The sequence below is a fragment of the Eretmochelys imbricata genome, chromosome 4 (genome assembly GCF_965152235.1).
Source record: "Eretmochelys imbricata isolate rEreImb1 chromosome 4, rEreImb1.hap1, whole genome shotgun sequence".
Taxonomy (NCBI): Eukaryota; Metazoa; Chordata; order Testudines; family Cheloniidae; genus Eretmochelys; species Eretmochelys imbricata.
Genome location: NC_135575.1, coordinates 65066820 through 65094579, shown reverse-complemented (window position 1 = coordinate 65094579; position 27760 = coordinate 65066820). Strand labels below are relative to the sequence as shown.

The 27760-nt window shown below is 40.1% G+C and overlaps 1 protein-coding gene across 1 annotated transcript in view; it reads left to right on the top strand.

The window, feature by feature from the left end:
• Positions 1-27760, top strand: part of PDGFC (platelet derived growth factor C) — a 250961-nt gene that overhangs the window by 220390 nt on the left and 2811 nt on the right. Inside the window, exon 4 of the mRNA XM_077814475.1 lies at positions 12184-12391. Within this exon, the coding sequence (XP_077670601.1) occupies positions 12184-12391 (208 nt within the window). The remainder of the gene's footprint in view (positions 1-12183; positions 12392-27760) is intronic.

Here is a 27760-nt window from a genome sequence, read left to right as displayed (position 1 = left end):
ATGTAAATTGAGGGATTCTAAATCAAATTAAAATTTCTTACATTGTAGAAGACTTTTTCAGTGTTGTTAAGATCCTCAAGTACATTTGGCAATAGACAGTAGTTCCAGACACTTATAGGTTAATTAATCTTATGTGTTTATACCAGGAAAATGAAGATTTTTGACAGCAGTTATCAATTTCTAATTCACAGAGGAATCTTAAAGGATAATTAAGAGTGCCAGCAAAAGCAAAAGGCTGTCATGTAGGGGTACATGGAAATGGGTAATGGGAAATTAACAGTATATAAAAGACTTCAATAAAAGCACAAAACTATTGGTAATTTCTGATTTTTATTTTATTTTTTTTATTTAATTGAAAACAAGAAAATGGGCACAGATTTGCAGAAATTTCAGTGAGATGCACACAATTTTAAAGGTAATTCACAATGGTTAGTGAAGTTGGGTTTATTTTTGAGTGAAGATGGCTGCTCACATAAACTGCAAATTTCAGGACTTCCAAACTCTTCAGTATAAAGGAAATGGTGAACTTGAAATTCAGTGTGGGGAAAATAGAACTTTACACAGATCTGAAAATTAACCAGTTGTTCTACTAAGTAAACAGAACAGGTCTCACGAAGAAATTGTCCACAAAATTCTATTGAATGCTCAGGTCCAGATCCTCAGATGTATTTAGGAGACTAACTCCCATAGAAATCAATAAGAGCTAGGTGCCTAAATACCTTTGAGGAACTGGCCCTCAGTGACTTCTGGAATGCTGTGATGAATAGCTTTCTAATCCATTCGCGGGGGTGTATCATATCCTCCCTATCGGACATTACGCACTGATGATCCTTTCTTTACATTGCAAAAAAGCCAGCTCACAAGCAGGCTACTGTGCAAAAACTGAGAAAAATAATCTCCCACTGAGATTCCAAACACTTACAGATGCTCCGTTTAGTTTAGTTTCCATAGAACTTCACATAGTTTGACTTAAATGAGTAATTTAAAAATGTGCTGCTAAGAACACATCCTTTAATTATGGCTGACCACATTCCCTGTCAGAATTGTGCACCAAGTTGCTGTTACTGGGGGCAGTTATATTCCTTTTATATGAAAACATATTAATATGTTGGGCTGTTTATTCCTTACTAACTGTCAGGTTAGTGCTCAGCAAATAAAGCAGAAAAAATAATTTTCTACTGTAGAGCATAAGAAAATGTAATTGGTTCGCAAAAAGAAAAGGAGTACTTGTGGCACCTTAGAAACTAACAAATTTATTTGAGCATATGCTTTTGTGAGCTACAGCTCACTTCATCGGATGCATGCATCGAAGCCCATCCTGGTGCAAATTTTAATGTATAAATGAAACAATTAGAAATTGTGTCCCCGATCCTGAGACCGGATGTGTGCAAGTGGATCTTTGCACCAGTGTGCAGCAAGATGGAATTCATTTGGGCTCCTCATGAGCCCAAATGTCCTCTGGCATGTATCCAGTTGCAGGATTGTGGTCTACATTATTACTTATCTGATCACAGATGCTGATAGTTTCTGTATGGATGATATCAGTTTAAAATATCAATAAATAATCAGTTTGTGGTGTTGCAAGGCCTTCTTCTTAACTGAGTGAGAGGCAGTTAGCCATGATGGTTGTTTTGTTTCTCAGTGTACAGAACAAGAGGCTTTGCTCAAACTGTTTGATACAATTCACATATAGAGTGCTTTATTTAGACCAAAGATTTAGTGAAAGAAGCTTGGCCATTTTGACATTGTTTGGGTTCACATATTATTACATAGTATAATTCAGAGTTTCTGTAAAGCTTTAGAGTCAGGAAACTTATAAACTTAAGTTTGAATTTTGATCTGAGCTATAAAAAGTACCTATTGGGATACCTTTATGAGCAGAAGAGCAGATAAACTTTCTCAAACTGTCTCTTTTATTGTGGCAAAATTTTAAAATATAATTCTTGATAAGATTTCTGTTGTAGAAAGGGATAACAAATGTACCACAAAATACCTATCAAAACATGGCATTCCAAAAATAGCATTTCATGGACAAAACATTATACAACTATGCCAATATATACTGTATAAAGAAGCGGGGTGGGGGGGAACCCCAACCAGTAAACCTGGATAAATACTCAAAAAAACACACAATTTCTTCAATTATGTGCTAATTCCTGTTTATATCTGTACATTCTCATGTTTAAGAAATAATTGTTCTTATTTGAATTCTGTTTTTACGTGCAAACAAGGGACTTTATGCAGCTACAAGAATAGACATACTCAATATTTTGTTTTCAAAAAATGTAGTCATCCATTCAGGAAGTAGAAACGATACCACACGACTTGCATATGATTAGTCATTTCAGGAATAACGAATACTCAAAGTTGAAGAAGCTGTAAACAAAGTCTTGTAAAAGTGGTTCACCCAGATTATTGAGCAAATACTTACAAATGACAAATACCATAGTGGTAATCAGAATATATTTTGAAGAGTATGTGAACAGAAATAAGGGTTAAATTCATAAGATAATTTATTCACAGTGAATAACTTAACCAGCTCTGCCAGCTATATAATAGCCAAGTATACACCACAGAACTTCACATTTCCAAAAGCACTGTACAAACATTTATTATTTGTGTTGTGTTAACACCTTGGAGACTGTATCAGAGACCATCATGTACTAAACATTAAGTAAACACATAATGAAAAAAAAGTCACTGCTGCCAAAAGCTTGCAATCCACAATAGTTATTCTTTACAATTCCTTTGTGAGGTAGAGTAAGTAAATATTGTTCCCATTTTGCAGATTGGAAAACTAAGCCACACAATAAATTTCTTGCCCGCTGCTATACAGTAGGTTAAATTGGGGTCTGGATAAGCAAGTAGATTGTAGGTGTAGATTGGGGTAATACACTTATCTTGTCCGTGAGTCAATTTTATCACCTGTAAAATGTGGACAATGGGGATAATGTTTCCTTAATTATCACATAGGGGATTTGGTTTGGACTTTCTTATACTAGAACTCAGCTTGGCCTAGCGAGTCCATGGTAAAACTAGAATTAATCCTACGCATTTCTGATTCCCAGCTGTGTGTTAATGTACTAGACCACATTGTGTCTGTAAGAAATAAATTCAGTTATGTAACCAAACAGACTCTAAAGGGGACAAAAAACAGTAAGGGGAAAAAAACATACTTTTTTGTATGTGTTAGACCTTTTACACAAGAATTATACACATTTTGATTTACATTCAAGATTTATTTCATTAGGATACTCCCAAACATCAAAATGATTTCACACTTGCAGTTAGCAATGTATATTATCCTTAAACATACAGCACCCTGAATTTTATGATCAGAATAAGCATTTATGATTTTCCTTTTCCTCCATAGTTTTTTTGTTTGTTTGTTTAAATGTCATATGCAGTAACCCAAACAACATACATTTTTGGCAGTTCTTTCTCAGGAAAGGTTTGATAGGGTGAGAGAAACAGTATTTCAATAAAAGCAGCAAAGAGTCCTGTGGCACCTTATAGACTAACAGACATATTGGAGCATAAGCTTTCGTGGGTGAATACCATATGTCTGTTAGTCTATAAGATGCCACAGGACTCTTTGCCGCTTTTACAGATTTCAATAAATTGTTCCAGGGCATAGTTGTGCCTTTGCAGAGCCTACTCTCAGTTGTTACTGGCAGGCATTTTTGTCTGCATGCCTCATCTTCTTCCTAAGCTCTTTAAAGTGCAGATAAAAGTTTCATGTGGCCTGAACGAGATTAGCTACACCTTTGCATTGATATGGAGCTACAATACTAAAAAGTTTGTTTTCCACTAGATTAACTCTATTTTTCCTTAGTGTTCAACAATAAAACCTAATCTTCACTCCTCACTCTTCTGTTGGATATGCACAAGGTGAAAAGGCATCTTATCAGTTTTAAATGTACCTTATGAGTTTGGCTTAAGAAAGCTGAGGCATAAATCTTTTTGAAGTTCAGAGGCCAAAATATTTTGCAGCTGTTGCTAGGACTTGAAAGGTAAACTTTCTTTCTCTTGGAGGGTGTATGTGTGCGTGGGGTGGGAAAGGCTCATTGTAAATGAAATATTTTAAAAGTTACATTAACAAGGAAAAGACTTGTAAATGATGAGATTATGCTTGCTAAAAGATAAGCAACTACATCATTTGTGAAAACAGTAATAATTCCAATATTAATGTTCCAAAAAGAAATTCTATTTTATAGGAATTAAAAGACAGATATTAAATTAATAAAACATTCAGTGTAGCTATAGTAATTTAAATAGAAACAAACAAACCCAAAAATACCGATTTAAAGTTGGGAAATAAATGAGTTAAAGGGCTTCCTTTTGAAACCAGCTTTGTTTGCGTTCATATGGCAAAATTGATTCATAGCAATAGTTTTCGTCCTAGTTCAGCAAAGCATGGAGGCACGTGCTTAAGTCCATCCCAGTTAAGCAAAGCACTTAAGCATGTGCTTTAAATTAACCACATGCTTGTGTGTTTGGCTGAATTGGGGTTTAGTCACTGGGGATCTCATTTGCTCTTTGTTACTTCTTGTCTGCTTAGGTCCTTAGACTGCATTCATCACCATGCGGTGATCCCAATACAAGCATGTGTGGCCCCATCCACAGTAAAAAAGCCTATGTTTAGAGGCTAACAGAAAGCAAAGCTCCAGGAATCATCTCCCCACCAACAAGGTGAGGCACACATTTAAACCAGAAGCCCTATGGAGCCCAGGGAAGCCAAAGGAGATAAGCCACCTGCACAGAGGCCCTGTACATTTGCTCTGTTTCCAGGTCCTGGCAATCCCCAGGCTCTCTGGAAGCATGGCTGTTTAACAGAGCTGTTTACTACTTTTCTCATGAGTTAATAGAAAGAATGAAAGAATCAATAAATAACAGAGTTATTTCACATGGATGCCACAAGTTCTCCTGATGCTGTATTTTGTAGAATAAAGAACATACAGCTGACAGTAGGTGAGAGTGCAATTTCAATGAATTCTTCATGAGATACTGAATACTACTTTGGTGATATTTATCTTATTGTTAACTGGACTTCCTAGGACTGAACACTTCCACTTCCATAATTCCAATGTGGCCATACAAATGCATCATAGATATAGGTTCCTAAACATTTATCATTCTATATTCTCCTTTCTATGTATAGAAACATTACAACTACTGCAGTCCAGGCACATAGGCCACCAATACAGTGAATTGATTTCAAAGTCTCCAACATGACATTGGACAGCATGGCATTAGTTCTGTTTTTGTTGCATTTAGGGCAAGTTACCGTGGGTTATTTCTGACATTTGTGGTCTTAGAGAAATCCAAATTAAATAACTGTTGTTCTTTTAAAATTGCCTGCATGGAGCCCCACTACAGATTATATACATGCCCTCAGCACGTAAGTTTGCAATTCTTCAGACAGCAGTTTTCCATGGGGCTGGGCATGCCTGATTCTCATGTCTTTGTACCACCTATGTAAAAATATATAAGGGCGCACAGCCCCAACTTCTACTCAGGTAATTATCTATACTGTAGACAAAGATCAGGAAATCAGCAATGTCACTCAATATTTCCTGATATAGTTATTATTAATGTACATTATGGTACCTCTAAGAGGATCCTAGCAGGGCTCTCAATCCACTATACTGATCATGGCTGAGGTCAAATCTACTGACTTCAAGCCCTGCCCCTTCAAGCAATGGCATCATTAAGGTAATATATAGCCCCTCTCCATAATATCTGAGAACCCACATCAATAAAGGATGATAATACTCAGTGCCTTTTCTGCCTAGGACTGGGGCACAGCCAGTCAATGCTCTGTTTGACAGTCTTTTTAAAAACTATCCACAGTGAACTTGGGGGAACCATTGTAAATGCTACATCTTGGAGATGCCTATAAGGACATCATCCCCCAGAACTGATTGAAAGCATTAACATCCAAATCCCACTCCCAGTCTGCTGAACCAGGGATGGACGCCCAGGGCAGTGCCATGTCCGGAGACATTTTTGATATCCTATCGTTCCAGATTGTGTTGTGCCTTTTGTTTTTTGCATAACAAATACAATATGAGAAAATCATACTTGGGGCCCAGATAACTGTTTTTACTAAATATACACAACATGCAAAGTCTAGCTAAGGGGTTCTCAAACTTTTTTTGCTAGGACCCGCCTTTGAAAATATTTCAGGCTGTGATGACACCCCTCCACACACACAAAATAAAGTGATAGTAAATTACTGTAGTTACCCATAGAAGCATACTCATGCTCATGCCATCCTTACATCTGCTCTGCTGTTGGCAACAGTGCTGCCTTCAGAGCTGGGTGGCCAGAAAGCAGCAGCTGCTGTAACTCCCTCTTCAGCTTTCCCTTCCCCCAGCAAAACTGTTGTGATCTCACAACCCCCCTACAATAGCCTTCCAACCCCCTGTTGGGTCAGGACCCCCAGTTTGAGAAACTCTGGTCTAGCTACACCCACCCACCATGCAAAGTCTATGTACGCACATGAGCTCGCACACCCACTCTGCTGCTCTGACTGATTTTCAGGCAGCTTCTAAAACACAGAACACAGTAAGCACCACTAGAAAGCTCAAGCTATTTAAAGGGATATTACACTATTCCTATACATTACACAGATGGTAGGCTTCAACAACAAGGGGCAAGCTAAACCACTTTGAAGAAGCTCTTTGACTTCTTGTCTGCATTCCCAAAAATCTGATACTGTAATTTGGAAGGAGTTTGTTCAATTGGACATCTAATCAAGTTAGATGTTGGGCCACGCTGCAGACCTATAGAGCCTTCAAGCCATCAAGCTACCACACATCTTCCTCTGAGACAGAAAAGAAGAAATGGAGCGATGTGCGTCTCATGACTCATCTTAACATAGTTACTGAGCTAATCCTGTTATATTTTTGATACCTAGAATTTCCTTGATTTCTGGGCCATTCTGAATTGTAGCGCCAGCTGACTGATGTCATGTGATTATGTGTTTGTTTGGGTTTTTTTCTTTTTGCACAGCCACAGCTACTGAGGTAAGTGTGGCAGAAGGCAGGGCTGAGAGATGAAGAAGAAAGGGAAGGGTTTAGAAAAATAACCTGCACCAACTGTGCACCTATCTATCTAAGGTACTTCTATGGTCCTCATTACTGTACCATCTAAGTACCTCCCCATCATTAGTGTATTGAGCCTTACCAAACCCCTGTGACATAGGGAAGAGCTATTTATCCTCATTTTTACAGATGGGAAACTGTGGCAAAGTGACATGCCTAAGGTCTCACAGGAAGTCTGTAGCTGAACAGGGCAGTGTTCACAAAACTCTTGCTTTCCAGGGTAGCATCCCTACCACTGTACCATCCTTTCTCTCCTAACATCAGAATACTCACTTTGGGCTGGATTGTTACAGCTATTTCTGACCCACATAGAGGAATAAGGCCCCCTTTGCTCTCCTGTCAGTTTTGCTCAGATAAGGACTCTGGCCTCAGAGGCAGCAAAGACCACCTGACTGATATTCACCCCATCAAGTGAGTGGGTAGAGGGTGAGAGGAAGCATGGCTACATCCCTGCCCCCTTTCCAGCCAGAATAGCTAGTCATGCACATGGGAAGAATAGGGGAGGGGAGTATGGTGGGAAGGAACCTGCTGCATGAAAAGGGATGAAATAACTTACAGTCCCTGAGCAAAGAGGTAGCAGGGGAGTAATTCTAACTTTCTCAGTCAAAGTTCATTCTCTGAGCTGTTCCTGAGGCAGTGCAGCTATAAGTCAACCCTTAAATGAGGCTGATTGTAAAGTTACAGTCTAGTCATTTGGTTCCTGTCGCATCTCTTCCTTGCAACCTTCCCCTCCGCCCCAATCTTTTGCCCCCTCCCACTTTTTTTAAAGCTTGAGAGTTCCTTCAGGCACATCTGTAAGATATTCATTTCAATAGGCTCAAATGTACCCAGGAAAATACAGTATAAATAGCCTAACTGGAAATTCCATTTGATCCAACACCAATTGTCATTCTTGGCTTTTACTATAGCAGCTGCTGGTCTAGTGTATTTTACTATGGTTTTTGGTTTTTGCTCTGATTCATATTTAATAACACAGTAAAGACAAAATTGTTTGTCTCTATCTAGTATTTAAACATGTTTCATCCTATTAAAATAAATGAAAATGGTTCCCTGGGTATAAAAAAAATTGAAAAAGTTTTAAGTTTGTTTTTAATGTGGGGGGAGGAACATGCTAAAATATATCATTTGTCAAGATATTTTTCAAATTATTATTTTGCATTTTGCAGTTTTGATGTGAATCACTCATCCTCGGGGGAGGGGGGAAGCCCCAAACATTCCTATTAATCAAATATGTGGAGCTGTGAAAGAAAAGTTTAAGTGTTTAGTCCATATTCTGGAGTGCCTCAACTTCACTAGAAAGACTGGGCCAGATTTCTCCCTGGTGTAAGCCCACTGGATACAATGGGCCCCATTCATAAGATGTATTACAGCCCCCTTGCCCATATCCCAACTGCAAATGCCCACTATGGAGTTCCCCTGTTGGAGGGGAGCTTGCTTTTGGGGCAGTCAGTGCCTGACCTGCTACCCTCTCTGCAAAGAAGTGAGTGGGGAAGAGGCATGTTGGAGTCTTGCTCTGTTCAGGCAAAGTCTTCATTATCAAAAAAGATAGATTGCTAATGCATGTTAGGTGTCATGCAGTAAAATCTTAGGGGGCCTTGAGACGGCCATTTAGGGATCTAAGGCAAAACTTGGGGATTGGCCCTGCTTTGAGCAGGGGGTTGGACTAGATGACCTCCTGAGGTCCCTTCCAACCCTGATATCCTATGATTCTATAAGACACTGTGGTTTTTTCCATGAGGTGAACTAGGCATGGTTAATCAAGGCCAGAGGATAGAGTGCTGACCTTGCTACCATGTGGTAAAAACTAAAGTGCCTTGTATCCACTAGGATTTCACAGTGAGATAACTGTTGTACATTAGCTATCCCACTGTAAAAGACCACTTTTTTTGCACACAGTCATCAGGTCTGTTGAGGATCTTAAACCAATGGTGCAATTTAAAGCTGCTGACAACAGCTTTAAATTGTGACAGGCGGCAGCAGGACCCAAGGAGCCAGAATACACCGAGATTTACTCAGTGCAGGTGAGATTCTAGCCCTATGGATTTTCAACAGGGATTAATTTTTTTCATTTGTATTAAGAATTTTTAATGACACTGATGGGCTTAATTAACCCTTAGGAGTTGTTACATCATAAAGCTGAGCTAGTTTTTTGGGGGAGTCACTAGGTGTGCAGTTATCAATTAAACACAAATATGGAATTTCATGATGTTTTTAAACAAACTGCGGAACAGAATCACACTTTAGATAGAAAATAAGTGCTATCGAAGTGGAGAATCTGTTAATGGCAGATGTTGAGCCCTTATGTTTGAGGGATGGTTGCTGAATTCAAATAGTTTTCATTTTATCTTGCAAAACATCAATAGCTGTATAGCTGGCAACACCCATAGATGGTTTTTATATATGCCTGATCAGCTGACTGTGCTGTGAATTTGAGTGACAGTCCAAGCACATTCCACTAACAAATGGACAGATTTTGATACTCTTACATTGTTGTCCCATTGCTACAGCAGAAAGAGAGAAACTGGTTGAGAACCTGAATATAGAGTTGTTTGCTTGAGTTTACAACTCCCGTGCTAACTCCTGAGAATTATCATCTACGCCAGTGGTTTTCAACCTTTTTTCATTTGTGGACCTCTAAAAAATTTCAAATGGAGGTGCAGATCACTTTGAAAATCTTAGATATAGTCTGTGGACCCCAGATTGAAAACCACAGATCTACACTTTGCCTTTTGCCATCTGACATCCTGTAAAGAATGTAAATACTTGTAAATAAGTTAGGATACTATATCTTTTGTCAATTCATTTCACTCCTAACAAGGAGAGTTCCCCCTCCTAGAAATCATGACACTTCTACAGATTAAATAATTTTTAAAAAGCTTTGAAATGTTAGTGAATTTTTGTCGTTTGCAAGCTAGATAAAGCCGCCACTCCTAATAACGTGTTATGAATGATGGGAATAGCCAAAGGAAAAATAATACTATTTCTTGCTACTCTTGACATTCTGCCTAAAATGCTTAAATGAAAAATAAACAACTATTTGCAGTTTTAACAAAGAATAACATTTTAATTGTCATAAAATACTTAGCTATGCATGTAATTGAAACTTAGTCAGAAGTTGCTATGTGGTAAATATCAATTACAGTATTCACATCTTTAAAGCCAATTTTGTGATTATGTACTCTATAAATTGGGTACTCAATAAACGTTTTTACACTGATTTATGTAATTTTATTAAACTTAATTATTTTTTATAAATGATGTTATACATTTGTAACTATGGTTCATCAAGATGTGAATCTTCAATTTTGCTATCTTTTAATGGTGTTTTATTTTGTTCTTCTAAAGTGAGACTAGTGGACAGTGATGACAATTTTTGTGTTTAAACTACTTTATCCATTTTGCAGTGAAGCAATATGGGTCTGATTCACCAGTTCCTTACTGTAGTTTTACACTGAAACAACTGAATGATTTCACTGGAGTTACATCAGGATAATATTAGAGTACCACACTGGTGAATCAGGCCTTGTATGTGCATCATAAATGAGAACATGCTGTAAAAAAAATTGTCAGAAATCACTGATAGGAAATGAGTTTTCTTCAGAATGATTGCTAGGTTAATCTTCCTGATATTTACGTATTATTGAGCAAAAGAAAACCCCACACTTTCAAAACAGAAAACATGAATATTAACATATATTTATATATAAATACTCTTTCTGGAGGAAAACAGGAAGAAAAATCTTACAATATTTATTTTTTTTTATAGTCTGGATAGCATTAGAGCACTGTTTTGAAATTTGAAGCACCATGCAGTATAAGGTTTAAATTACTGTCCAGAATATATTGGTTTATTATCATAATCCAATGGTCATGCTATTTGTAATGTGGGCATCAGAAAGATGAGGAAAATGAACACTTAGTTTTCTGCGATCAGTGTTCATTTAAATTACCCACCAACATTGAGCAGCTGGATGGCTTCAGCTTCTCTGTTGGAAATAATGCTAGAATGACAGGATACAGATCCCTACAGAAGTTACCAATACCAACAGTCTAGATATTGCTGTACATATCTCTATGCTTGCATGATACTTAGTTAAAAAAACAACAACCAAGGACCATGGATATGGTAGAAATAAAGCAAGGACAGCCATTCTCGTGGTATTTCTTGAAAGCAAATATTGGGAAAGGCATGTTGACTACTTCCACTTATTACCTTTCCTCCTCACCCTCAGGTCAGCCCTCAGACGCACACTTAATCTAGTGCCCGTCCTCCTGGAGAGTTTAAGTGTTGGCTCACTTACAGTTAGTGGAATAAAACATTGCTATAATAGCAGCAAATTCTGATGGTGTGTGTCGTGGCTTTTTCAGGGCTGTTTTCAATATTTTAAAGAAGTTCTGTTTAGTGTGCAGTGTTGAGAGGGCATTTCAGATTAAATAATACCTAGCTGTTATATAACACTGTTAATCTGTGCAGATAACATACAATGCTACTGTTACCCTTCTGAATTATTTGGTCGGCACCATCACTATGCTTGGCACTTCACTGAACACAGTCCCTTTTTCATCAATAGGTAGCAACAGGATTTTCTACTATTGTTACACTAGAATAGTTTCATATTTGACTCTACAACACCAAACCCCACAAAAGTCCAGTTAATCCTTGTGCTAAAAGCAGCATGAGAAATGTGAGTTTCTTAAGATTTCAGGAGGGAGTAATTGCTTGTAATGGAGCTATATTTTTCCATCAAAGGTTTAGCGCACCATTTGCTCTAATTATTTCTGACATATCATCCATCATTTAATGAACTTCTCCAGAAAAGAGGTATAGTAGCATGTCATTCCTAAAAAACAAGAAAGTAAGAAGAAAAAAACGTGTAGTCAAATTAGCACTTTAAATGGGAGGAATGTTTAGGTGCTCCTTGGATTATCATTAGTCTTAGTCAGTAAATTGGTTAAACAGCTAGTTACTTTTATAATCTCGACTGCCAAGTTTATCCAGCTTTATAAAGTACAATGTTTGACCTAAGCAATTACATTACATATCTAACTGATACTGTTCTTTGTTTTATTGCAGCACCATACAGAAGCTGCCAGCCCATCCATGTTACCCCCGTCAGCTTTACCATTAGATTTACTAAACAATGCTGTTGCTGGATTTAGTACTGTAGAAGAACTTATCCGGTATCTCGAACCAGACAGGTGGCAACTGGACTTGGAAGACCTGTACAGACCATCATGGCAAATCCTTGGAAAGGCATATATTCGTGGGAGAAAATCAAGAGGTAACCCCCACTTCTGTAATTTATGGCTCTGCATAGAAGTTTATCTTGGCAAAGGAACAGTCATTTTACGCATTCTTCACCCTGTCTTACAGCTTTTAACTTTCTATAGTCTTTGCGGAGTATAGATACTCTCACATTTTTATGATTTGGACAAAGGGCAATAACTAAAAATGTCTCCACAAAAATATGGAGAAATTTAGCAAAATGAAATAATGAGATAGGTTTTGAAGCAGCCAATGCCAGAGCATCTCTCCATGTTTCAATGCTAGGGCCCTACCAAATTCACAGCCAGGAAAAACGCATCATGGACCTTGAAATCTGGTCTCTTGTACTATACAGATTTCCTGGGGGAACAAGTGTTTCTCAAACTGGGGTCCTGACCCAAAAGAGGGGATGGAGGAGGTTTGCAAGGTTATTTTAGGGGGATCATGGTATTGCCACCCTTACTTCTGAGCTGCCTTCAGAGCTGGGCAGCCGGAGGGTGGTGGCTGTTGACTGGGCGCCCAGCTATGAAGGCAGCACTCCACCAATAGCAGCGCAGAAGTAAGGGTGGTAATACCACAACCCCCCTACACTAACATTGCGCCCTCCCCCACCACAACTCCTTTTTGGGTCAGGAGCCCTCCAATTACAATACCGTGAAATTTCAGATTTAAATATCTGAAATCATGAAATGTATGATCTTTAAAATTCTATGACTGTGAAATTGACCAAAATGGACTTTGAATTTGGTAGGTCCCTATTCATAGCACAGGGAATTTGGAGGCATTTGCACCAGGCTCATCCCTGGGAGAGAATAGCCACTCCAGGTCCTATTTAAAATAATAATATTATATTGAAATTTCCAAAATATAGAACTCAAAGTGAAGTCCCCCTTCTTCAGAGCAATAGATGGACTTTGATGGAGCTTCTTACCTAATACTGCCCTGGGTCCTATACTCCTCCCTTTTACCAACCAGCTTGTGGGCTGGTGAGTTTGATTATGGTTGCAGAGTATCTTCCCTGTTCCCAATCTGATCAGCCATTAACTCTTTTACATCATGGCATATTTTTTTCTTACCAAAAAGATTACAGCAACTGGGAACAAAAAGGGCCATAACACCAGAAAGGGGTTTCTCTGGATGTAGCTAAGCTGCCAGGCTAACTGAGAAGAGGCATAGGCAGGGGATGAGAGTTCCAAGTGGAGATGAGAATGTTCCCATTAGAACAAAATGAGTACGGCACCTTAGGGAGTTTACTCTCAGGAAAACAATGATGTGACCAGGTGTAAAGAATCCCAGTAGCCTTTCAGTAACAATAATGGATGTTTGCTGTAAAGGTGGACTCAGTAGATATCTGTTCAGGCCATGGAGCAGAGCTTTACTCATTTGGCTGACAAATAATGGCCTGAACTGTGTTTCCTGAACTGGGTATGTCAAGCCTGGAGGAAGGACATAAAATGATAGCCTGCCCATTCAAATGGTAAAAGCTAGCATGTACTTTTATAACTCAACTAATGTGCAATCTATGCGTAGTACTCTATGACATTGTAACTGAAGAAAATACTGTATCCTCAGATGGGGATGCAGTATCTCTCTAATCTATTGATCTAATCTATGGAGGCAATAGATTGTATACACAGAAGAGAGACCACAGTGGGGTGAAAGGTTGCATCTGACATGTTCTGCTGACGGGTGCTGTGGGCACATGACTTCTCATTGCCTCCAAATGCAAGGATTCTGATTGTCTGTTGTGTGCAAAAAAAGGACAATCTCTCAGCATCCAGCACACAAAGGCCAATCACAAATTGGCCAATATTCTTTACCACTTACAGTATGCTGCAGTGCTCACAAACTGTGCATTGGAGTATTCAGGAAGGAATTGTACCTTTCCGATGTGCAGCCCATCCCTGACCTTCCTTTCAGGTGGTGTAGTCTGGATTGTCTCAGAATGTGAATGTAGCCATCTTCATGGCCTTAGAGCAAGTTGTGTCAATGCCCTCTTCCACACTATTCCATGAAACAGTGGTGTCCCTGTCCACCACTTGAGGTATGTCTACACTACGAAATTAGGTCGATTTTATAGAAGTCGATTTTTAGAAACCGATTTTATACAGTAGATTGCGTATGTCCACACTAAGTGCATTAAGTCGGTGGAGTGCATCCTCACTACCGTGGCTAGCATCGACTTACAGAGCGGTGCACTGTGGGTAGCTATCCCACAGTTCCCGCAGTCTCCGCTGCCCATTGGAATTCTGGGTTAAGCTCCCAATGCCTGATGGGGCAAAAACATTGCCGCGGGTGGTTTTGGGTACATGTCGTCAGGCCCGCCTCCCTCCCTCTCCCCCTCCATGAAAGCAACAGCAGACAATCGTTTCGAGCCTTTTTTCCTGGGTTACCCAAGCAGACGCCATACCACAGCAAGCATGGAGCCTGCTCAGCTCACCATCACTGTATGTCTCCTGGGTGCTGCTGGCAGACGCGGTACTGCATTGCTACACAGCAGCAGCTCCTTGCCTTCGCGGCAGATGGTGCAGTAGGACTGATAGCCGTCATAAATCTCCTGGGTTCTCCTGGCAGACCTCAGTGAGGTCGATCAGGGGTGCTTGGACAGACATGGCTATCCTCTTCTTAAAGCACCAAATGGGAGCCAGAGACTCCAGGTCATTCTCTTCTTTAAGTTTCGTCTCATGGAGATTTAGTTCTGCCTGGATATCATGCGAGCTGGAGGCTTCTGCCCCAGGCTGCTCTCCCAGCCGGCAGCACCACACGGTCACACCTACCCCAGCCTACCCCTTGCTCCCATGGCTCATGAAGCCTGGACAGTAGTAAGGAGCAGTTCAACTTTAGGCTGAGCAAGTGCAGAATGGTGGTGGCATGTGCCTTTGGACATTTAACAGCTCGCTGGTGCTGTTTGCTGACTCGGTCAGACCTCAGCGCAACCAACATTCCCATTGTTATTGCTGCTTGCTGTGTGCTCCATAATATCTGTGAGAGTAAGGGGGAGATGTTTATGGCAGGGTGGGAGGTTGAGGCAAATCGCTTGGCCTCCGATTTTGAACAGCCAGACACCAGGGCAATTAGAAGAGCACAGGAAGGTGTGCTGCACATCAGAGAGGCTTTGAAAACCAGTTTCTTCACTGGCCAGGCTTCGGTGTGACAGTTGTGTGTGTTTCTCCTTGATGCAAACCCTCCCCCTCTGTTGATTTTAATTCCTGTAAGCCAACCACCCTCCCCCCTTCAAATTAAAGTAACTATTGTTTTGAAACCATGCATTCTTTCTTTATTAATTTAAAGAAAAAGAGAGATAACAGACAAGGTAGCCTGGGTGGGGTGGGGGAGGAGGGAAGGACAAGGCCACATTGCTTATTGTAGCCACTCTAAAATTCATACTGTTTGAATGAAAGCCTTCTGTTGCTTGGGCCATCCTCTGGAGTGGAGTGGCTGGGTGCCCGGAGCCTCCCTCCCCCCCCCACGCGTTCTTGGGTGTCTGGGTATGGAGGCTATGGGAACATGGGGAGGAGGGTAGGTGGTTATACAGTGGATGCAGCGGGGGTCCGTGCTCTTGCTGGCTTTCCTGCAGCTCCAACAGATGCTTCATCATGTCCATTTGTTCCCCCAGCAGACGCTTCATCATGTCTGTTTGCTCCCCCATTAGCCTCAACATCGCGCCCTGCCTCCGCTCTTTACGCTCACTTAATTCTTTCCTGGCCTCTGCCACTGAATGTCTCCATGCATTAAGCTGTGCCCTATCAGTGCAGGAGAACTGCATGAGCTCAGAAAACATGTCATCGCGAGTGCGGTTTTTTCGCCTTCTAATCTGCAATAACCTCAGGGACGGAGATTATAGGGGGAGCGTAGAAACATTCTACACGCTACAATTCTGTGGGGCCTGTATGGTCACTTGTGCTGCTGAGTTCGCCACTCTGACCAAACAGGAAATGAAATTCAAAAGTTCCCCAGGGCTTTTCCTGTGTACCTGGCTAATGCATCGGAGTTCAAAGTGCTGTCCAGAGCACTCACAATGGAGCACTCTGAGATAATTCCTGGAGGCCAATACCATAGATTTGCGTCCGCACTACCCCAAATTTGACCCAGCAAGGTCAATTTTAGCGCTACTCCCCTCATCGGGGAGGAGTACAGAAGTCGATTTTAAGAGCTCTTTAGGTCAACGGAATGGGATTGGTCGTGTGGATGCAGTCACTTTTAAATCAACCTAACATGGCTAAATTCGACCTAACCCTGTAGTGTAGTCCAGGCCTAGGTGAGGTAGGCAATTGCTTAATTAAAGGTGTAAAGTATATACCCTGTATTAAGGATTTTACCTTACATAGAGTAAATCAAGGAAAGACATATCCTTCTGCTTACATTGGAGATTTGTGCATTTTCCACCAAATCTCCTGCAGATACTACTACTATTTCATATTTATGGATTCCATGTTGATGAACAGCATGCAGACAACACTCTCTTCCCTCCCTGTCACATAGCATGAAAATGAAGATTTTAAGTGTAAATGAAATGTCAGTGAGCAATGCCTATGTTGGCAAATGTAAAGTAGATTATCATTCAGTCAGCAAGGAAGAAGAGAAGGTGAATCCTTTTCATAACTCAGATTAGTTTTTTGACAGCTGATCCCTGGATCAGAGCTAAAAATCTACCCTTCTAGCCATGCTTTAATTGCTACAGCTGTGCATAGGTAAATCAAGACTTGGACAGGAGGCAGTTTGTCTTTAAAAGCTTTCAGCTATGAAGCACATCTTTCAAATATTCGTTTAGCACTTTCCTAATTAAAGAGTTTCACCATTTGTCAACTGCATTACCATTTTAAGCATATAATAAGTGAGAGAAAAGCAATGTATATTTGTGGAACCTTACATAAACAAAGACGCAGGTGTTGGATAACATCTATTTAGACAAAAGCAACTCTCTACATACAAGACAGTGATCTTCCCAAGAAACGATCAGAGTAAATCTTTTAAAGACTTCTAATTAGACAATGAAATAGATTTGCCTTTGAATAAACATATCAGAGTATTGCCACATTCATCTTAAAAGGACCACCCTCAGACTGCATTACTGAGTGTGTAATGTTATAGCCTGGGGCAGAAAATGTGTCCCATTAAGATGACACAGTATTAACTGTTAGCTGCTTTGAATAGTTAGAGAATGTGAACTTTTTGCTTGTTTTTATTTTTATTATTGTTGTTTTTAATAACATGCTCTCTACTGCATTAAAAATCTATTTTAAGAAGTATTATAGAAAATTATCTGGCCTGAAATGTTTATCAGTTAATTAAAACTACATTGTACCCTTCAAATTCTATAATTAGGCCAGATTTCTTTTTGTTTTATTCATTTTAATTTAAGGCCATATTTATGACCAGAATTTAGGACCAAACTATGATCTCAATTATATCCGTGTAAATCTGGAATACCTCTGTTAGGTCAAAGGAGTTATTCCATGTAGATAAAAACAAAATTTGGTTCTGTATTCCAAAGTATTTTCATATATAAAAACTAAGTTCCTTTTGAATATTATACATAGTAAACAGTAAAAAGTGCATTGCAGTGAAAAAAAGTAGTCCAGTCTTACTCCCACAAAAATCAATGAGTAATCATTGGGCCACATTCTGCAGCCTAATTACAGCTCTTTTATGCTACATGAATGGTGCAAGAAGAAGGTACACTTGGTCTTCTTTAAAACCTTTAAACTAAACTATAATCAAAACTTCTTGATTTAAACAAACACCCTATCATTAACCTAGGTAACTGGAGGAGAAATGCAGGCAGAAGCCCAACAGCAGAGTCGGAGCTATCCTGTTAATTGCACTAAGTGTAGCATGTATGATTACCTGCCCTGTGGGCAGGTGGCATATGTGTGCATTCAGTGCAAGGAGCTCCTGGCCCTCAGAGACCGTGTACGGGCTTTGGAGGCCAGGGTGGTGGAACTGGAAGAGCTAAGGGAGGCAGAGAGGTATGTTCATGAGGCTTTCCGGGACACTGTAGATTTGTCCCACCTCCGGTCACACAGCCCCTGCGCTGTTAAGGAGGATGAAAGGCCCAGATAAGAAGAGCAGTCAATGGGAACAGAGGGAAACCTTCCCATACTTGGGACCCTCCTTCCAAATGATGTTGGGGTATCCTCTCACACTGAGGTTACTCCAGTCATTAGGAAAAGGCAGGTGTTAGTAATGGGAGATTTGATCATTAGAAACATAGTTAGCTGGGTTTGTGATGACCAGGAGAACTGTATGGTGACTTGCCTGCCTGGTGCGAAGGTTGCAGATCTCTCGAGGCATCTAGATAGACTTATGTGTAGTGCTGGGGAGGAGCCAGTGGTCGTGGTACATGTAGGTACCAATGGCGTAGGGAAGGGTAGGAGAAATGTCCTGGAGGCCAAATTTAGGCTGCTAGGAAAGAGACTGAAATCCAGAACCTCTACGTGGCATTCTCAGAAATGCTTCCAGTTCCATGCACAGGGCCAGGTAGGCAGGCAGAGCTTCAGAGTCTCAATGAGTGGATAAGATGACAGTGTAGAGAGGAGGGGTTTAGATTTATTAGGAACTGGGGAAAATTTTGGTATAGGAGGAGCCTATACAGGAAGGATGGGCTCCACCTAAACCAAAGTGGATCCAGATTGCTGGCACTTAACATTAAAAAGGTTGCAGAGCAGTTTTTAAACTAAGAGATGGGGCAAAGTCAATTGCTGCAGAGGCGCACGTGGATTGGACAGAGACTTCTCTTAGAGGAGAGTCTATTGATAGAGATTCTCTAGGTTTTAGTCAGGAGAGGATGGAAGAGGATAAAGTATGGGTCAGATCAGATGAGAAACATTCTTACAAAGAATCTGACAATCAGAAAAGGGCAGACAAATAAGCAGTGACAAGTTTTTAAAGTGCTTGGATACAAATGCTAGAAGTCTAAATAATAAGATGGGTGAACTAGAGTGCTTCGTGTTAAAGGAGGATATTGATATAATAGGCATCACAGAAACCTGGTGGAGTGAGGACAATCAATGGGACACAGTCATTCCGGGGTACGAAATATATCAGAAGGACAGAACAGGTCGTGCAGGAGGGCAGGGGTGTGGCACTATATGTGAAAGAAAATGTAGAATCAAATGAAATAAAAATCTGAAATGAATCCAAATGTTCCATAGAATCTCTATGGATAGTAATTCCATGCTCTAATAAGAATATAACAGTAGGGATCTATTATTGACCATCTGACCAAGACAGTGATAGTGACGATGAAATGCGAAGGGAGATTAGAGAGGCTATCAAAATAAAAAACTCAATGCTAGTGGGGGATTTCAATTATCCCCATATTGACTGGGTACATGTCACCCCAGGACGAAATGCAGAGACAAAATTTCTCGATACTTTAAATGACTGCTTTTTGGAGCAGCTGGTACAGGAACCCACAAGGGGAGAGGCAACTCTTGATCTAGTCCTGAGTGGAGCACAGGATCTGGTCCAAGAGGTAACTATAACAGGACCACATGGAAATAGTGACCATAATATAATAACATTTAACATTCCTGTGGTGGGAAGAACACCTCAACAGCCCAACACTGTGGCATTTAATTTCAGAAAGGGGAACTATGCAAAAATGAGGAGGTTAGTTATACAGAAATTAAAAGGTACAGTGACTAGAGTGAAATCCCTGCAAGCTGAGTGGACACTTTTCAAAGACACCATAATAGAGGCTCAACTTAAATGTATACCCAAAATTAAAAAAAACAGTAAAAGAACTAAAAAACAGCCACTGTGGCTTAACAACCATGTAAAAGAAGCAGTGAGAGATAAAAAGGCATCTTTTAAAAAGTGGAAATCAAATCCTAGTGAGGTAAATAGAAAGGAGCATAAACACTGCCAAATTAAATGTAAAAATGTAGTAAGAAAAGCCAAAAAGGAGTTTGAAGAACAGCTAGCCAAAAACTTAAAAGGTAATAACAAAATTATTTTTAAGTACATCAGAAGCAGGGGGGGCCCTGGACATTTGAGCTACAAAAGGAGCACTTAAAGATGATAAAGTCATCACAGAGAAACTAAATTAATTCTTTGCTTCAGTTTTCACGGCTGAGGATGTTAGGGAGATTCCCAAACCTGAGCTGTCTTTTGTAGGTGACAGATCTGAGGAATTGTCACAGATTGAAGTATCACTAGAGAAGGTTTTGGAATTAATTGAGAAACTTAACAGTAACAAGTCACCGGGACCAGATGGCATTCACCCAAGAGTTCTGAAAGAACTCAAATGTGAAATTGCGGAACTATTAACTATGGTTTGTAACCTGTCCTTTAAATCAGCTACTGTTCCCAATGACTGGAAGATAGCTAATGTACGGCCAATATTTAAGAAGGGTTCTAGAAGTGATTCTGGCAATTACAGACTGGTAAGTCTAATGTCAGTACCGGGCAAATTAGTTGAAACAATAGTAAAAAATAAAATTGTCAGACACATAGAAGAACATAAATTGTTGTGCAAAAGTCCACATGGTTTCTGTAAAGGGAGATCATATCTTACTAGAGTTCTTTGAGGGGGGGTCAACAAACATGTGGACAAGAGGGATCCAGTGGATATAGTGTACTTAGATTTCCAGAAAGCCTTTGACAAGGTCCCTCACCAAAGGCTCTTACGTAAATTAAGTTGTCATGGGATAAGAGGGAAGATCCTTTCATGGATTGAGAAATGGTTAAAAGACAGGGAACAAAGGGTAGGAATAAATGGTAAATTTTCAGAATGGAAAGGAGAAACTAGTGGTGTTCCCCAAGGGTCAGTCCTAGGACCAATCCTATTCAACTTATTCATAAATGATCTGGAGAAAGAGGTAAACAGTGAGGTGGCAAACTTTGCAGACGATACTAAACTGCTCAAGATAGTTAAGACCAAAGCAGACTGTGAAGAACTTCAAAAAGATCTCACAAAGCTAAGTGATTGGGCAATAAAATGGCAAATGAAATTTAATGTGGATAAATGTAAAGTAATGCACACTGGAAAAAATAACCTCAACTATACATACAATATAATGGGGGCTAATTTAGCTACAACTATTCAGGAGAAAGATCTTGGAGTCATCGTGGATAGTTCTCTGAAGACGTCCACGCAGTGTGCAGCAGCAGTCAAAAAAGCAAATGGGACGTTAGGAATCATTAAAAAAGGGATAGAGAATAGGATGGAGAATATCTTATTGTCCTTATATAAATCCATGGTATGCCCACATCTTGAATACTGCATACAGATGTGGTCTCCTCTTCTCAAAAAAGATATACTGGCATTAGAAAAGGTTCAGAAAAGGGCAACTAAAATGATTAGGGCTTTGGAACGGGTCCCATATGAGGAGAGATTAAAGAGGCTAGGACTTTTCAGCTTGGAAAAGAGGAGACTGGGGGGGATATGATAGAGGTATATAAAATCATGAGTGGTGTGGAGAAAGTGAATAAGGAAAAGTTATTTACTTGTTCCCATAATATAAGAACTAGGGGCCACCAAATGAAATTAATGTGTAGCAGGTTTAAAACAAATGAAAGGAAGTTCTTCTTCACTCAGTGCACAGTCAACGTGTGGAACTCCATGCCTGAGGAGATTGTGAAGGTTAGGACTATAACAGGGTTTAAAAGACAAATGGATAAATTCATGGAGGTTAAGTCCATTAATGGCTATTAGCCAGGATGGGTAAGGAATGGTGTCCCTAGCTTCTGTTTGTCAGAGGATGGAGATGGATGGCAGGAGAGAGATCACTTGATCATTACCTGTTAAGTTCACTCCCTCTGGGCATTGGCCACTGTTGGTAGACAGGATACTGGGCTGGATGGACCTTTGGTCTGACCCAGTATGGCCATTTTTATGTTCTTATGTTAAGCAGATTATTCCCCTGGTGTGTGGGAACCTCCTGTTCATATGTCTGTACTGAGACCATGTGCCTCTGCTCCTTGCACTCCTGGTAAAGGACAAGAAGAGCCAGAGGCAGGTGTGTTATGCCAATCCTTTATTGTTGTAGGGGCAGTTAAATCCCCTATGCCACTGAGAGCATTTCTGTGTAACCAAGTCCCTGATGCACATACACACACATACCAACCTCCACCTGCAGGAGAAAATCCGCCCCCCCCCGGCTTTATTTAGACCAGGATCTAGCTGGTACAATGCTTTGGGAAAGAGGGAGTATTTTTTAGTACACATCTCTGGAGATTAGTTAGAAAGTTATAGCCTCAGTTATAAAAAGCAATTAATTTCAGATTGATGTGAACTTAGTATATTTAAATTATGTAAACTAATGAAGATACATTATTTTGAAATACAATTTTATTTTAGACCAACCTGCATCACTTTCTTTCTTTCTTTCTTTGCTCAGTAATATCTTGGTTCTGGGGGGAAAAAACTGCATTTTTTCTGAGCTAGTGCTAAAAAAGAACTTTTGACTTTTGCGTCAACCATGATAAATGAAAGAAAGCCAAGTACATTATAACAGGTATTATAACTTAGTTCACTTGGGAAATCATGGTTAAGTAAACATTTTAAGGGAATATATACATTCTGTCATCTAGTTTTGTGCCCACAGTATGTTAAAATACATTTTGGACAGACAGATACTCTTTGAAAAAATAAGAGCTTCATTCACACAGTTCAAAGAAATGATTACATAAGCACTGGACAAACTTGTCACAGACCTTTTAATGCAAGTGCATTACATAGGAAGATAGCTAGGGCAAGGGTGAATGGTGTGATATAAAAGCTGTATACCTTGGATACTTTGTTAGACTAGAAGCTGAATGTGAAGCTTTTCAACACCTCAGAAGTTCTGTTGTTACAATAAAGCACACTAAAATATACTGAATTGAAAATGTTGGGTCTAGGTTCACGTTCAGAACTCTTCCAGAATTGGGGTGTTTGGATCTAGGGCTTTGTTCAAACCCATCTCCAAATTGTTTCTAAAATGATAATCCATTTAATTTTCATTTTGAACAATTCCCACTCTCCTCCCTCCCCACCCCCCGTGCCCCATGACATGTCAGTAATAGCCATAGACAAATAGGCATGTAACTCTGCTGTTGCTCAGGCAGGAGGTGTCAGGCAGGAGGATGAGATTTTTTTGTGCCAAGCTCTATCCTTTTTGAACTCCCTGCAGTAGCCTCCCCCCATCCTTCCACCTGGCTTGCTTCTGGCCTTGCTAAGAGAAGCATGTGACGTGTCTGGTTCAGGTCCCCATTTTAGAAGATCTTCAGGGTGGAGCAGAAAGGCAAGCCAAAGAAATGTGTCAGGAAGTCCAAAAGCTGCCCTTCAGCCCTTACTATAAGTCTGACATGCCTGTGATTTACAGTCTGTCTCTCTCTCCACTTCAGCAGACCACTTCAATCTCAGCAGAAAACTGCTGGCAGGATTGGGAGTTTTCCCTGCACTGTAGGCACCCCATTCCCAGCTTAGGTGCAGCGCTCAGCCCCTCCCCGCATGTAAAGTGATTCTGAGCCCAGGACTATTGCCTGGACCAACAAGGATAAAACCATTCCCCTCTTTGCTACCACACATATCCCTTCCAAAAAAGTTCTCCTAGTCTAGTTCCCCTTCCTCTGCTCCCTCCTCTGTTTTTTCTAGGAATTTTTTTTCTCCACCCTGGGAGGCAGGCTGGCTTCATATCAATCACTTCAGTGGGAGCTGTTGCACACTCGGCACTTTTGAAAATCAGATTATTCATTTAGGAGCCAAACATAACCTGATAGTAATGGAATGAAGTGCCCAGTCCAATACACAGAAGGAAAGGCAGGACTTCAGTGTATTTGACTGAACAATCCATCACAACACACACATCTTTTTGTATGCCAGTATGTGGACAGGGCACACATGAGGAATTTTTGAAAGGCTCTGGAGTGGAATTGCAGCCACAAGACTGGGTCCTGACATGATATTAATATTCATATAAGTGACATACAAGGCTGCATTGGAAAGACATAGCTGTCAAGGGAGAACTAGACAGCAGACTCAAGTCTTGAGATTCTTTCAGAGAAAGAAAGGCTTTTCTGATCTGCTATACTGATGTCTATCCTCAGGTGGCTCAGATACTTCAGAGGATCAGGGAACATGTGACACTGTTTATAATCAGGCTGAAAGTCAGAAATAGCTATAGAAGTTTGGTGACTGCTCTGGATGCTTCCTGAAATTACTTTCCTCAATTAATCCAGTGTTCCATTGGAGCATTCACACACAGAGACCTGATTTCTGAAAGTGGCAATTATCATGGTCTTTGTTCTGTGACACAGGTTCCAGTTTGAATGGAAGAGCTTTGTACTGGGCATGCAAGGGGCCAGACATGAATTTTAAAAAGTATCAGCTTCCCCATGCAACCGAACCATTGGATTGTCTTACTGAAAGAAGCCAGCAAATCCCCACTGTTGGTCAATGCTGGGGTTGACTCCAGGGATTCCATTTGGAATTTTATACTTAGTTATTTCTAAAATGAACTAGGCCACCCCTTACATCCCTGTCATGTTTTACTAAATTCCCTTTATCACATTTGTTATGGGGGAATGGGGACTACAGCTTTCTCATGTCTTTTTAGAGAAAGTGATCAAATTTAGAGCGAAGGCTCAACATCGGTATCTTGTATTTATGGGAGAGCTAACTAGTTCTCCTTCCACTGGGGAAGGCCACAGCCTGCAACAAATCCTTATCAGGTCCTATATCATCACTCTCAAGGCTTATTTAAACCATCAAGGGTAGGAACCAAGATGCAATCCCTGCTGAAAAACACTTGGTGTTTCTGAAAACCCTCTATATCCTGAGCCATCTGAACATCCATGCTGACTACTCTCAACAGAACCCAGATCCATCCATTATTCATAGGAACATCATTGAGGTCCCTCTTCCAAGTGGAATTCTCATGGATTGCAGGCAACATACAGATTTCATCCATGACTTGTTTGCCTAAAGCATTAGCCACCAGACACCCAAGTTCTGCAGCAGATACCCAGACCCAAGATCCAGTATTCATCTAGTCTATTCCTTATCGCTTCCTTTACTCTCCTGAATGGTAGACCATTCCACTATAGCAGTAACCACTTCCTGGGAAGGGGGATAGATCTCCTTGGACAAGCTGTGCTCAATGGCCACGTGATACAATACATACACCTTCACCAAGCACATTGGCCCCTTCAGGATTTGAATACTGAGTGCATAAAGCATTTCTCCCTTAGCAACACAAGGGTTGCTATTGCTGAGGAGAGGTTATCCAGTGCCAGCCTTCCCACCTTCCTCTTTAAACCTTTCTTTTCCAGTTTATTATTCCCTCTCTGGCTGAGTGATTAGTTCTCACTCACTAAAGTTAGGTATACTATTAGTCAGAACCATCCCTCTATGACAGTGACAGTCATGCCAAGGGAAAAACACATTTTCCTACCTGATGATTATTTTTATGGGACAGCACTGCTTTCTTTGGTGCCAGCTCTAGGATGAGAGACTAGTGATAAAAAAACCCTACTTTGTTCTGAAAGTCATCAAAGTAAGCCTGCCTGCAGCAAGGTTAAAAACAAAAATATCTTTGTCCTGCTTGGCACATCCAGGCTGATGACCAGAAGAGGCAAGTATACTCCATTTGTCTGCACCTCTATTGCCATGCCATGGCAAACAATTAATATTACACTTTATTGTATTATTAGCTAATACAAACATAATTTGTTTGCCTTCTCATCTTAGCCACAATGAGTACAAAATCCCATAACTGTATTTTAACCTTTAGATTGCAGGATTGTTATAGCAAGATCTGTCTCTTCCTTGATGTGTGGGTAATGGTTAGCCCATTGTAGTAATGATAGCAGCTTTATTTTACATTTAACATGGTGGTTTTGAACATAGAAAATTCCCAATAGGACATCTTAGAACTGAAATGACTCTTTTAAAGTGGACAAAGGGTTACTTCCTCATACACCGGGCGGGGGGGGGGGGGGAACGGGGTAGGAATTGGCAAACAGTTCTCACTGTTTCAGAGTAACAGCCGTGTTAGTCTGTATTCACAAAAAGAAAAGGAGTACTTGTGGCACCTTAGAGACTAACCAATTTATTTGAGCATGAGCTTTCGTGAGCTACAGCTCACTTCATCAGATGCATACTGTGGAAACTGTGTTTCCACGGTATGCATCCGATGCTCAAATAAATTGGTTAGTCTCTAAGGTGCCACAAGTACTCCTTTTCAGTTCTCACTGTGTTCTTTTTTCTGTTGTTATCAGTTAGTTTAGCAGCCAGTTTATCCCTCAATTGGCCCAACCAGTTTATAGTTGCACTGCAGTACATGTTCTTCACATGTTCGTCTTTAAAAGGAAAAACAAAGTGTTAAGCCATCTCATCTTGGCATATAGTGAATTAGCTGACAGTGTCCAGAAAACATGATATGGCCATGAGGATAATGGTGGGGAAATTATATTTAGTCCATTTGAAACCAGAGACCATCTTCCATTAAGAATACATGCCAATCAGTATTTATCAAAAGGAGCAGGTAACCATTGATTAATAATACATACATTCTTTCTTCTGTTTTGTTCATTTTCAGTAGTTACATTTTTAATTGGAACTGAAGTAATCTGTTCCAGGATTATTTTCTCCCTCCCTGAACCACTAGAAATGTACACAAAGGATTTCTTTTTACCAAACGTTAATATGAATGTATTTGTAGTATAAATCGGATGATTTGAGGTTGTTTTTTTCCCCCAGGTTTCTATCATAGGTCCTCTAGAAAAGGGTTATTTTTAAATGTCAGGGCTAGTTCGTCTGAGATTTTTATTTCAGTATTTCCAATAGCCACACTGGCAGAGGTGTATACAAAGATGAAAATGTAATGCTGCTAACCCACCAGTGAAAAGAATCGGCGATACCATTACACATTGCATCTATTCCTTGGGGGGGAGGAATCAGTACAAATATCACAGATCATTATAACCTCCTTTTCTGCCAGAAGCCAAATTATAGTGCTTTTCATCAAAGCCTGCACTAATAAAATGTGTTCAATGTTCCACAAAACGAACCCCAGTTTTTTTAAAGAATGGCATTTTCCCTTTTTAAGGTCCATTAATTCTTGCCCATAGAATAAGAGGAACAAGAAGTATACTGCCCTATTTTTGGTTTTTCCATAAGTTGTTCAGCCCTCAACATGCTAAAACTTTCATATGCTACAGTGGAACCTGTCTATAAGGAAACTGATATAGTGAAGTTTCATGTGTGGTGGAGATGGCTTAACTTGTTTTACCAAGTTTTGAACTTACTCAAATGTAACAGATTTAAAAGTTTGATTCAACGGAGGAATATTATTGAGTTCCACTTTGGTGACAGAGGGTGGGTAGTGGGAGGAGCAAGAATGAATAAGTAAATAAATATGGTGAAAATGGCATGGAGAGAGGCAACACAGGTTGA